A 12,751-nucleotide genomic window follows, 5' to 3' on the forward strand; every position below is an offset into this window, starting at 1 on the left:
CCACCACACAGTACATCCCTGTCATGAAATCTTCATTTTAATCTTCAGTATTTTAGCTAAAATAAGTATGTATGTTTTCTCACAGAAGGCAGTGGATCTGGAAACCTCAGCACTTCCTCCAGCTGCAGTGAAACCTACACAAGCTTCTCGGACATCAAAGCCTAAAGCCGCTGCTCCACCGCCTTGTGGCAGATCCTACACAGTGCACTTTCTACTGAAGCTCCTCGAGTCTTTGTACTGTATTTAACCTCATCAGCCGAGAAAGGAATTGACCTCTGCCGTCAGTATGCACTATTCAGGATATTTTATATAGAGCGTCACACTTTCTCAACCTTCTCTCCTTCATAAGAGAGAGAGAAAAAGTGTCTTCTGTTCCCCATTCAGATTTTGCTTTACTTTGAAAGTATCAGTGTGATGCTGTTTGTTTCACGTCTGCATGCATTTCCTCAAAGATTAAAAGCGAAAAGGGCTCTTGGTCGAGTCGGCATTAACATCAGAGCAGCCTGCGGTTTTAAAAGTCTTTAAACATACATAAAAAGGACTCTCATTGAACTTTAATGTATGACCACATGAGCTTCCACTGGTTTTATTGATCGTGCATTGAGAATATCAGTGTCTTTTCGGAATGTCTGACTTTGTTGGCGTCTAAAGCTTCTGTCTGATTTGCTGTAGCAGCAAGACAATGAAATTATGTTTTATAGGATAAAGATTCTTGAGGTTATGCCTGGTGAAAAGTCCTGTTATTCACTGTATGTATTAATCTAAAACGGCTGTATAGTTTAAATTATTTCCTGTAAAAGAAGATTTGTACAGATATAAAATTTTATCTCATGTTTTTCATTAAAACAGTATAAATATATATATATATATACATATTGTATATTATGACCACTATTGTTGTCATGAAAATTAATTGAAATGTATTTCGTTGTATTTGTGACTTTACTGTTCTGCACTATTCGTGTACAATTATTATAATTTTCCAGTAACAACATACCAATTGTGTTTGCATTTTATGTCATTTATTGTGTCACCACAGATTGTTTATTTGGTTCGTTCAAAATGTAATGTCTGGAAAGCAATAATTGGCATGTTTTGTAAGACTTATTTTAATGGTCAGAACCTTTTGTCAAATAAGTATTTCTTGATAAAGTTAATCTATATCAATATTCCTCAAATCAGCTGATTTAATCAAGGAAGAAGCTACAATGATTTCTGCCATTTTTGATGACCACAGCTTTTCTGTGCTTAAATGTTTTGTCCCCGTAACTGTACACTGTCTTTTTAACATGTTCAGCAATACAAAAAGTCATTGTTAATTTAAATTTTATATGGCACATTGCTGCATGTTAGTTGTATCTCTCTGTATTTTCATTTGAAATTAAAATCTTTTCCTGTATTAGACTCGTATCTGTGTATATGTGTAAATATGTATCTAAGAGGATGTATGAGATGAATGAATTTAAAGTGCTTAGGCTTGAATAAACTTCACTGAAACAATCTATCCTCTTTTGCTGGCTCAGATTTATCAAGGAAATTTATCAAGGAAAAGGTCTCTCTTTTTTCACATTTATTTGTATAGCACTTTTTACAATACAAAATTGTTGCAAAGCAGCTTCACAGAAAATGAAAGTTTCTACATTACATTTAGGAGAAGATTATCAGTGGTGTCAAGGTGATGTCCATTTGGCAGAAATGTACAGGGGGTAAAAATCATGCAGTTAGTTAATGACATGTAATCAAACAGACGGTGAACACTATTAACAGCAATGAGTATGTTGTGATCAAACTTATAGAAAAATTTGGTAGTTTTCTATGTTGGTTCAGGGTTATCTTCTCTTCTCATGTGTTCAGCAATCTCAGATCTTCATAAGTGATGGATCCAGACTGAAGCTTGTGTTATTCCTAGTTACCTTGGGATTCCCATCCTGTGGCAGTAACATAGAAGCAAATAGACAAAAATTAGCGTAGCTACTGTTCAAACCAAGCGAAAAATGATAATGTGCATTTGATCAGATATAACTGGAGCACAAGGTTATAAGATACATTATGTGCATGCTTGGCTAAAGAGATGTGTCTTTAATCTAGATTTAAACAGAGACTGTGTGTGTCTGAACCCCGAATGTTATCAGGAAGGCTATTCCAGAGTTTAGGAGCCAAATGCAGAAAAGCTCTACCTCCTTTAGTGGACTTTGCTAACCTAGGTACTTCCAAAATACCAGAGTTTTGCTAAGTAGGGAGCGTGATGGTTGTAGCATGATAGAAGACTAGTTAGGTACGCAGGAGCTAAACCATTAAGGGCCTTATAAGTAAGTAGTAACTGATATGGAACTTAATAGGTAGCCAGTGTAGAGATTGTAAAATTGGGGTACTATAATCATATTTTCTTGACCTGGTAAGACTGTAGCAGCTGCATTTTAAACTATCTGTAGCTTAATTGTTTACTGAAGATACAGGACAACCACCTAGCAGTGCTTTAACAGTAGGCTGGGTCATGCATGAACTGCATGTTTTAATGCATATTTATATGCATATATTTATATTGTACTTCAAGAAATCACCATACTGTATGTTCAAAAAAGGTATTATAATATTTTTTCCATCAATAAATCCAGTTTCTATTACAAACTGCACAGATTTCATGCAACCGGCTCCCCGCTGATTGGAGTTTGTCGGTGACTCAGAGCCTCTGCGCTTCAGCGACACACACTGCGCACACGCAGACTTGTCACGCTGTGACAGTGTCGTTCCATACTTCAGGCAGGTGTGTGACGCGATAGTTTAAAACGTCGTGATTCAAAATCATGAGTCATGCACTTATTTTAGCCTGTATCTCTTCATAATACAGTCTGAACACATCCACATCCGGGTAACACACGACGCCTCGCCTCAGTGAGGGAGGGAAGCGCCAATCACCGCGCGGCATCTGACCTGAGATCAGCTCGCTCATCACAGACCCCACCGCCACCGATAGCCGCAGAACCGATCCCAGATCATCCTTTAACCGCGGAAAGCCACTCGACACAGGGAGTTTGTTATAAACCCATCATGTATTTTGCAGATATGCGCGTTTGAGTCACAGTCAGTGTTTAATTCGCTTATACACACACATTCCGCTGACGCGCGCGCGCACACACACACACACACACAGTCTGTTGGCGTGATCAGGACGGCTGCTCGCGAGCACACACACACAACCAAAGCAGCCACAGAAGACACAGTTACATCGCAGCTCTGTAAGTATTCAACATTTCACACATTACAGAAACGTTCGGCTGATATCAAATGAAACGTCGAACTGGCGTAAACCCCAACACTGAGCTCACAGGCTACTGCTGCGTGTCTTTTATTTTGCTGTCGCACGAGAATAAGCTAAACGTACTCCCAATTTTTCGCATGTCGGGCTTGTTTTTGTTAACGGCTGACAATAACCGAGAGAGTGACTGTGTGTATGTGAGTGTCTGAACGGTTTCATTGTTCCGTTCTGTTCGCGCGTTACATTGTAAGCAGCTCGCTCAGTGTCACGCTGTAATTCTGCTGCTGCTGTTTGTGTTGAACTGACTGCACGGGCCTGAAACAGATCACTACTGCAAGGCCTGTTCACTCAGTTCAACACAAACACACGCGGATCATGCAGTGGACTGGAGGGCCCGTTCTCTCAGTTCATCAGCATGTATTTCAGCACATTTCTACACAAAACAAACTCTGTTCCCTATAGTCCTGATAGAGAGCTTTTAGAAATTCTGCCACACGAATCTGACGACCGATGTTAAAATAATGTGCTATAGTCCTGATAGAGAGCTTTTAGAAATTCTGCCACACGAATCTGACGACCGATGTTAGATTGAGAGAACTATTACAACAGTGTCAAAATAATTACATAATTTATTGATTATCTGTGTGTTAATAAATTTTCTTATTTTTAATAAAACTATTTTATATTATGTTATATTAGAACTATTAATTAAATGACCAAAATATGTTTAGCTGTGTCCCACATTTTTTGGACAACCTTTGGTAGTCCATAATTTCATTTTAATATTTTATTTATATCATATTAATTTTGCACATTTATATTATTTATATTTTATTTTTTAAAATTTTTTATTTCCCTAATTTGTTATAAATATTTAGTGACATGATTTGAATTTTCTTTTCTACATACATATTTTACCTTTAAAGCTCAGTCCTTCAACTCTGTCAGCTTACTTTAGACTAAATTTGCAACCCCGTTAGTCATTCTACCACACGTTTATTATACTTTTCCATGAATTTGGCAATTTTCTACCCTATTCCAGTGCAATGGTATTGTTTTAATTACCAATAATATCACTGCCTTCATGTTGTATAGTAATTGTATTGACAAATAGATGATTAAATGAATAATTGTATATTCTTTGGAGTAATTCTAACTGGTTCCTCATCACCATCTGGGTGAGAGAAGGTTTCTCTGTTGTATGAATTATGTAGTCTATGTGCTACAGAGCGAGTTCTTCCATTTCATCATTTGTTTTGTAGTTTTGCTGCACTGGGGTGTTGAAGATGGTATTTACAGATAAACAAAGGAAGAGCTTCTATTTTGTTCTTTGATGAGGGCTCTATGAAATTCCCAACACTGTCACACAGCAAACAGAAGACTGTTCACTCACTGCTAAATAAATGTGGTCATGTGACATTCCTCAGCGACGGGCCTTTTGATGGCTAAGGTGATACTGTGATAGTAAACGTGGGTGAAGTGAGGGTGACATACATTGCTGGAGATAAGTTATGGCTTTGTCATGACTGAGGTGGGTCAGGCCTTGGTTTTATTGCTGGCAGTGTTTGCATAGTGTATTCCTGTAAGTTATTCCCAGTCTTTAAACACGCCTAGATCGCAGAGTATAGACAAAGACTGGTATGATTCATAAGTTCAAAACACTTTAGAATAGAGTTTGACCGATAGTGGATGTTACTGATAGCTAGGTTGGACCACACTGGTTGATACCGATTAATCAACCGTTTTTAAAATGGATACTTAATGAACAAAAACTAAAATAGTGCCTTACTTTTATTTGGCTAAAAAATAGTGGTTTACTTTTAGATTTATCAAACTAGATACGCTTTATGTAATCATTTATTGTAAGGTGGTATTAATGTTAGATATGTTGAGTAAACGCAGCTCTAATATGAAGGGAATCTGATCAAAGAGCAGCTGCTGACAGGTGGAGGAACAGGAAATTTCCAACAGGAGCAGTGGACTTTAGGACTCTCTCTCTCACACACACACACACACACACACACACACACACACACACTGCTTAGGTTCTTAGATCACAGGATTACTAGTCACAAGTTTCACTAGGTTCTCTTGGAAAAACATTGAATATTCCCCTCATTATGTGTTTTAAAATTTCCTCTGACATTTCATTCTGGTGTCAACCCTGTCAAAATGCCGTTGTTTACGAACAGATTTAATTGAATCAAATTGAGAATCATTAAATTTAAATGTTATTTTGAGGCTGGGGCAAAATGAGTTATTTCAAGTGGAAGTAAGAATATATTTAATATATTTTTATATTTTATATATAAAAATATATTTTTTGTCTTGAATTTACATAATTAAAACCACCTACTAATTTCAGATCATTACTTTCCTTAATTATTATTGGTGATATGTAATTAGTAAAGTATGTAGTTAAGTAGAACTGAAACTATTACAGATTGTTTTCATGAATTGAAATAAATCTTAAATAAGATGAAATATAAATAATAGAAGAAACAGCATAAACAGTTGACTTGGCAGTTAACTGAAATAAGTTTAAGCTAAATTACTAAAATTACTACAACTAAAGCTGAAAAAAATTAAAGCATTAGAATAGAATAAAATTTAAATTTTAAGAACAATAACAAAAATAAGCACAACTAAATTTCTAAAACTTTAAGATTAAAATGAAAGCTGAAGAATGATTACAGTGGTATATAAATAATAATAAAATAACACAAATTTTCATGGAATGTTTATGCTGTTATTTACTATTCTTTGTGACTTGACCACTTTTTTTAGAATAATGATAATATGAATCGAAAAATAGTCATCAAAAGTTTGACATATGCATTTTGTTTTTGAAAGTAAATCATAAGTAGGCACTGTTTGTACTTGTCTAATTTCAAGCTTGTAAACACACTTAGATCAAAAGGTTTTGGAGATCATTAGAAACATATATTCAGTAAAGTATGTATTTGTTCTGTGTTTGATCCATGGAATATTTCCCAGTTAAATATTCCAGGCAGTTACCTCCTTTAAATTTGAGTAGACATTGGGCCTGTACCATGAAGCCAGATTAGCTGGCTAGCCAGGTAAGTTTCAGTTTAGTTTGCACCAATCCTGGGTTTTAGGTACCATGTTCATTGCCATAGTAATTTATACTCCACAGCTAATCTGCTTCAGGGCAGGTTATGTTCTGGGTAAGAGGTCTTGGACCAATCAGATGTGAGCAAAGTGACACATGTATGATCAAAAAAGTCACTCCCCCAGTTTCTCTTCCTCCAAATTAAAGGTCACTATATAGAAAAACAAAACGTGTGTATATACAAAACTGTCTAGCTTTAATGATAATTACTTAGAATTATTTTATATGATTTATATTTTATATGATTTATATGATTATTAATCCATAACACACAAGCAATTTTAGTTTAACAATTATTATAAATCATTTATTTTAAATGAATATTTATATATCGAGATCATATGTAATATAAATAAGCTGCAAAATCAATAGATAACGCTTTAAAAATGACTACATGTGAGCTTATATGTTCAAATATTGCTATTTATTATCAACTATATAAACTAACTTCACAAGTTTCACTTGTGACTGCACAGATAGAGCAAGATCATTTATTTCATTTGTCCTCTTTCATGGACATGTGTTTAAATTTCTCATATTCTTCAATATTCTTCAATCTCTTAACCTTTAGCAAAAGAGATTTAAATCTCGCTGGGTCTCTCGTGATAATTGAATCACACATACTTTGTGTTGCAAGGCATTTGATTCGTTCGCCACTGATGTCACACATTCATGTGCAAGGGCTTCACAAACTGGTTCAAAGCCTGAGTTGACATAGAAAGTTGATAATCAGCATCATGGTACCAACTAAGCCGGATAGGTGTGGTTTGGTTTTGTCAACTCAAACTAATCATGTAACTCTGAATTTTTTCAACTGCCAACATGGTACAGGCCTGTCATCTTTTGTCTCAGTTTTTTCCATTGGTTTAATGGTTCCAAGGGTTTTTCCATTGATTTAATTTTATTTTTAGTATAACATTATAATACCATGCATGTTTTTACTTTTTGTATTTAAAGAAAAGAAAAGCAATAAAAGTTTTTCAGTTAATGTTTTCAACTTGTTTTTTTCATATAAAAAATATGGCGTGCAGTTGCTTCGAAAAATTATATAAACATCATTCAGTGTAAATTATGACAATTATAATTAATAATCGCAATTACAATTTCAAGGAAATAATGAACAATTATGATTTTTGTCATAATCATGCAGCCCTATTGAATCGTGTCCTTTTATTTTCTTTTCTTTTTTTAATTTACTCCAGGTTCTAAAGTCTACGGCCGCTACCATGCCACTATTTGGTAAACCTCACAAGAACCCCACAGAAATTGTGAAGACCCTGAAGGACAACCTCTCCATCCTGGTCAAGCAGGACAAGAAGACAGAGAAGGTATGAGTTTGAGAGCAGTCCCTGGGGGTATTACAGTTGATTTACACTTGCAGATAAGACTTTTTTCACTATCGAAATTATATCAGGTAACTGCAAACATGGCAAAAAAAAGTGTGCTGAGCACTATTGATGAGGAGAAAATGCCATCTTGCAGCATTCTGGTATACTTTACAGGGACTGTACAGCATCACTCTGTTACTTTAGTAACCTTAATTTGCCTCAAACGAGGCGTGTTTACACTGAAAAGAGTTTAGCACAGTGCTGTTCAAGTGCATTTAGCACCTACTTAAGATGGATTACAGGTGTTTTTAGACTGAAAAACATTGCACAAATGTGGCACAAAGGTTTAGTGAATTTGTGTTTATCCTTCTGTGTTTACCTTGGTCCACTGGTCTGATTATTTTTTTCTCCGTTCTTTTTCCACTCTTGTCCCAGACTTTTATTCAATTCCAGCATTAATCCCAGTTGTTCCAGAAACTCTGTTGATTGCATAATGAATTTGGCTATTGAGTGATGATGCTCAAGTTTCCTAGATCCCTCTACAGCTTTTCCCCCAAGACACATTACAGCTCTTTTAAAACACAACATCAGTGTTATCCTCTAAGTCAGGCTGCTTTCCACTGCTGGTTTTTTTTTTCCAGAGTGTTTTTGCATTTTTCATTTGCTTTTTCAGAGAAACCGGCCTGGTCCCAGGCAAATAAGTGTTTTAAACCAGTGCATTAAATCAGATGGAGAATTTGTTTCTGCAGTGTACATTAATAATCTTATTCTATAGTAGAATGTGCTCAAAATATGGATATGCATTTTGTATGACCTCAGTTGTGCTTCACCACACTTGTTTTTTTTATTTATTTATCTTTTTTTTTTATTTTTATCTGCTGTTTAGGGCAGAGTGGCACGCAAATGTCTGTGAATGACCTTTGTTTTTTTTCCTTCTGAAGAGCTTTCAGTTGTAGACATTTGTCTTGTTGAATGGAAGTTGTTTATGTCTGTTTTTTTTTGTCATTATACTGTTTGTTAATATATAGTTTAATATTTTGAATTTGATTTCATTTTAAAATGTTCAGTTTTCACTTTAATTTTGTTGTTTTTGTCTTAAAAAAATGTCTGTGTAGTTTTTATTTATTAGTTTTATGTAGGTCTAGGTATTTTAGTACTTCAAATTAAACTTAATGAAAATGTGAAATGTTACTTTAGCACCTACTAGCGAGATAAACAAAAAGGTAAAATTATATTATTTAATTTTATTTTTATTTTTTGAGTTTTGTATATTTATTGTATTTAATGTTTATATTTTTTCAAGTAAATCAATTTTTTTAATGATTTTATTTTTAACTGTAACAGAAGATTGACACTGGCTCTCAGCAGTTAAACTAAAAGCTAACAAAAGTAACCCAGCATATTCTTTAGTCTTCCACCTTCGATATTTACACATATATGAAGCCAGACCTAGGTATATCATAGGTATAAAATCCCATTTGGAGAACTTGGACATTAATATGGACATCATAACATTGACACACCTGTACGCTATATTGCCTTGGTATATTAAAAAATCCAACTATTATGATGCACCTGCCTCAGTGTAAAAACAAAAAAACCTAATAGGAAAACCTAAGTCATCCGAATTAGTTTTATTTTTTATGTTTATATGTTGGTAAAGTAGAAACGTCATTTTTTAAATTTGCACAGATTCTATGCCCTGCATATAAGCACTTGAGTCTTTGAAACCTCAGTATCCTACAATTATTAGCATACTAGAAAAAGTTGATTTTTAAAGAAACAAAATTTTTACATTATTTTTTTTTGTTTGATACCTGGCCATATGGGATTGGTTGGCAATGAACAGGCAGATAAAGTGGCTTCAGTTGGAAATAACAATGTAATATCCCAGTATCTGTATTTCTATATCTATATTTAATCTGTGCATTAATATTAGATGGTGAATGGAATGAATGCATATATAACAGACTATATGAGGTGAATCCAGTAGTAAATGAAAGAAGTTATTACTGTTTTGAAAATACATATGACCAGTTTGCTCTCGAATTGGTCATTCATGACTCACTCATATTTATTGAAATGGGAAGGGAAACCCGTTTATGACTTGGGTAAGAATTTTTGGGGTGTACAGCATATTTTAACAGAATGTCCAATTTTAAACATTTTTACTCAGAAAATATACTAAAATGCATTTTTAAAAAGGTCTCTCCGGTTTTTTTTTAGGTTTTTTATGGATTTTTTTATTATGTTTGTTTTTTTGAAAGATTCTATATGTTTTTTTTTTTTTTTTTAGAGATTGCTTCTTAAGAAAATGTTATATTATTGTAAATGATGTATTGAAATTATACTGTTAATGTTGACTTGAATATAACCATTGTTGCTGATATAGCGTTGAAACAAAAATAAACTATAATAACCCTTGTGGAAGTAGCTGTAGTTCAGGGAAATTTGCCCACGATTTAATTTTACGACATAGGGGTAAGTGATTAATGACAAAGTTTTCATTTTGGGGTGGAATATAATCTCCGTGTCAGTAAGTGGCTCAATTTACTGGATATGAACCTCATTTTCAGCACATCTTTTTAGACCCAAATTGAGCGAGAGGTGGGGTTCCTGGAATCGCTCGTATTTGTGCTGCGAGTAGAAAGATGTCGGAGAGGTGGGAATATCGCTTCACTGCCCGACCTCTTGTTCATTTTCACCTGCCCACTAAGGCTGTTTTCAGCAACCCTGTGCTAAAGTCAAGCGTTTGAAGTGCTGGGAACCTGCTGATTGTTACTCTGAGGGCCTGGGACTCTTCCAGCTGAAGGGAAAACCCTTATGCTCCACAATGCCTCCACACTTTCAAACCGAGCTCTTTCAGCAGCTGATAAATAGCTAATGATGTTCTTTGTATAATGAGCTTACATGTGAAATTACCCAGAATCCTTTTAGGTGTTCAGAGCAATATGTGGCATTGATGCCATATGCTTTGCACACATGTTGAGTTGTATTATCACCATGTTTTGTAGTGATTATTTGTGTAAAAGTGATTTGTGTGTGTTCGTCAGGCTTCAGAGGAGGTGTCGAAATGTCTGGTGGCGATGAAGGAGATCCTGTACGGCACTAACGATAAGGAGCCACACACAGAAACGGTGGCCCAACTGGCTCAAGAGCTCTACAACAGCGGCCTGCTCATCTCACTGGTGGAAAACCTGCAGCTCATTGATTTTGAGGTGAGGATGCTGTATTATTGCTTCCTGTCTTTTATCTTTTAATTAAGATTGTAATAATTGGTCTTTGTGTGTTCACAGGGTAAAAAGGATGTTTGTCAGATCTTCAACAACATCCTGCGCAGGCAGATCGGGACCCGCAGCCCAACGGTGGAATATTTCTGCTCTCATCAGGAAGTTCTTTTCATCTTACTCAAAGGGTGAGAGATGATGGGTATTTTTGAAACGTAGCACATAAGCATGTTGTTCCATCAGTTGATTCATTTCATTTAGCAAGTTTAGATCTAAAATCAAGATCAGAATTTCAAACATGGAATAGATCCAAAATCATGAAGTTCTGTTTCCCTGAACATGGCGTCTGTTAAGCATTAATGTGAACGTGACATTTCTGCTGTGGTGCTGTGGCAGGTATGAGACCCCTCAGGTGGCACTGAATTGTGGGATTATGCTGCGTGAGTGCATCCGGCATGAACCTCTCGCCAAAATCGTCCTCCATTCTGAACACTTTAAAGATTTCTTCGGCTACGTGGAGATGTCCACATTTGACATCGCCTCTGATGCGTTTGCCACCTTCAAGGTAAGTGCTACATTTTTTTTTTATTTAACACATTAAATGATTAGGAAAATTAAATGGTAAATATCTCTCTTTTTTTTTTTTTTTACAGGACCTGCTCACAAGACACAAGGTTCTGGTGGCGGAATTTTTAGAACAGAACTATGATGCGGTAATATATTAATTTTCATGGTTGTTACTTTTTATCATGTAATTCTGGAAAACTGACGTTTTTAAATGGTTGTCGCTGATCTTTCAGGTTTTTGATAACTATGAGAAACTGCTTCACTCTGAGAACTACGTGACCAAGAGACAGTCGTTGAAGGTGTGTGTTGTGCCATCAGATTTTTGTCTTCTGGAGCCTGTCCTGTCATTAACATCAACTGTTTGTGTTGTGTGGCAGCTGCTGGGTGAACTGCTCCTGGACAGACACAACTTCACAGTCATGACACGGTACATCAGTAAACCAGAGAACCTGAAGCTCATGATGAACCTCCTGCGAGACAAGAGCCCCAACATTCAGTTTGAGGCTTTCCATGTCTTTAAGGTACACCTGAAGTTTTCAGAAATTGTGGAACGTTTTTTGACTTCTTCACCTTGCATGAAAAACAGAGTCACGCTGTCAAGCTCCAAAATGATAAAAGTACTATAAAAGTATCAAAATTGTGGTTTATATGGCTTTTGGGTTATATTTTCAAATCTTATTAAGGCCATATGATAGCACTGCATGAGAAACAGACTTAAATATAAGGAAATAAAAAATTTACATAGTGAGGAAAACAGTCTGTTAAATGCAAATCTGTTAACTTTGTTTCCTTTTCTTGGTGCATTTCCTCAGGTGTTTGTGGCCAATCCAAATAAAACACAACCCATCGTAGACATTCTCTTGAAGAACCAAACGAAACTCATCGACTTCCTTAGCAACTTTCAGAAGGATCGCACAGACGACGAGCAGTTTAATGACGAAAAGACGTATCTCGTCAAACAAATACGAGACCTAAAGAAGCCAGCCTCCTAAATTTTAGCTACTGCAGTATTAGGGAAAAAAAAAATATTAACAATAATAATTCTATTTAAAATCTTGGAAATTTTCTTTTCTTAGTTCTGAGGCTTACAAAAGAAGGTTCCTGATCTTTGATGTTCTCTGTCATTTTTTTTTGCTTTTCATTATCCTCTTATGTTTTATTTTATTGGAAACTTTTGTGCCATGATAGGATGTTTTAAAAAGTAGGAATCAGCCAGTTTGCGTTACAGGAAAAACCGTCT

General features: G+C 35.4%; 2 protein-coding genes across 12 annotated transcripts in view; both read left to right on the forward strand.

Annotated features, from left to right (window-relative positions):
• Window positions 1-1,504, forward strand: part of mcf2la (mcf.2 cell line derived transforming sequence-like a) — a 63,724-nt gene extending 62,220 nt beyond the window's left edge. For all 11 annotated transcript variants that reach the window (XM_042761202.1, XM_042761210.1, XM_042761217.1 and 8 more), the window contains one exon: window positions 86-1,504. In XM_042761202.1, the coding sequence (XP_042617136.1) occupies window positions 86-165 (80 nt within the window). In that variant the 3' untranslated portion in view covers window positions 166-1,504. The remainder of the gene's footprint in view (window positions 1-85) is intronic.
• Window positions 1,505-2,865: 1,361 nt separating this feature from the next.
• Window positions 2,866-12,751, forward strand: part of LOC109095808 (calcium-binding protein 39-like) — an 11,062-nt gene continuing 1,176 nt past the window's right edge. Inside the window, exons 1-9 of the mRNA XM_042761285.1 lie at window positions 2,866-3,236; window positions 7,592-7,717; window positions 10,771-10,935; window positions 11,014-11,132; window positions 11,341-11,509; window positions 11,598-11,657; window positions 11,745-11,810; window positions 11,889-12,032; window positions 12,324-12,751. The exon at window positions 12,324-12,751 is cut by the window's right edge and continues 1,176 nt beyond it. Of these exons, the coding sequence (XP_042617219.1) occupies window positions 7,616-7,717; window positions 10,771-10,935; window positions 11,014-11,132; window positions 11,341-11,509; window positions 11,598-11,657; window positions 11,745-11,810; window positions 11,889-12,032; window positions 12,324-12,503 (1,005 nt within the window). The 5' untranslated portion in view covers window positions 2,866-3,236; window positions 7,592-7,615 and the 3' untranslated portion in view covers window positions 12,504-12,751. The remainder of the gene's footprint in view (window positions 3,237-7,591; window positions 7,718-10,770; window positions 10,936-11,013; window positions 11,133-11,340; window positions 11,510-11,597; window positions 11,658-11,744; window positions 11,811-11,888; window positions 12,033-12,323) is intronic.

The sequence above is a fragment of the Cyprinus carpio genome, chromosome A1, assembly GCF_018340385.1.
Source record: "Cyprinus carpio isolate SPL01 chromosome A1, ASM1834038v1, whole genome shotgun sequence".
Classification (NCBI taxonomy): Eukaryota; Metazoa; Chordata; class Actinopteri; order Cypriniformes; family Cyprinidae; genus Cyprinus; species Cyprinus carpio.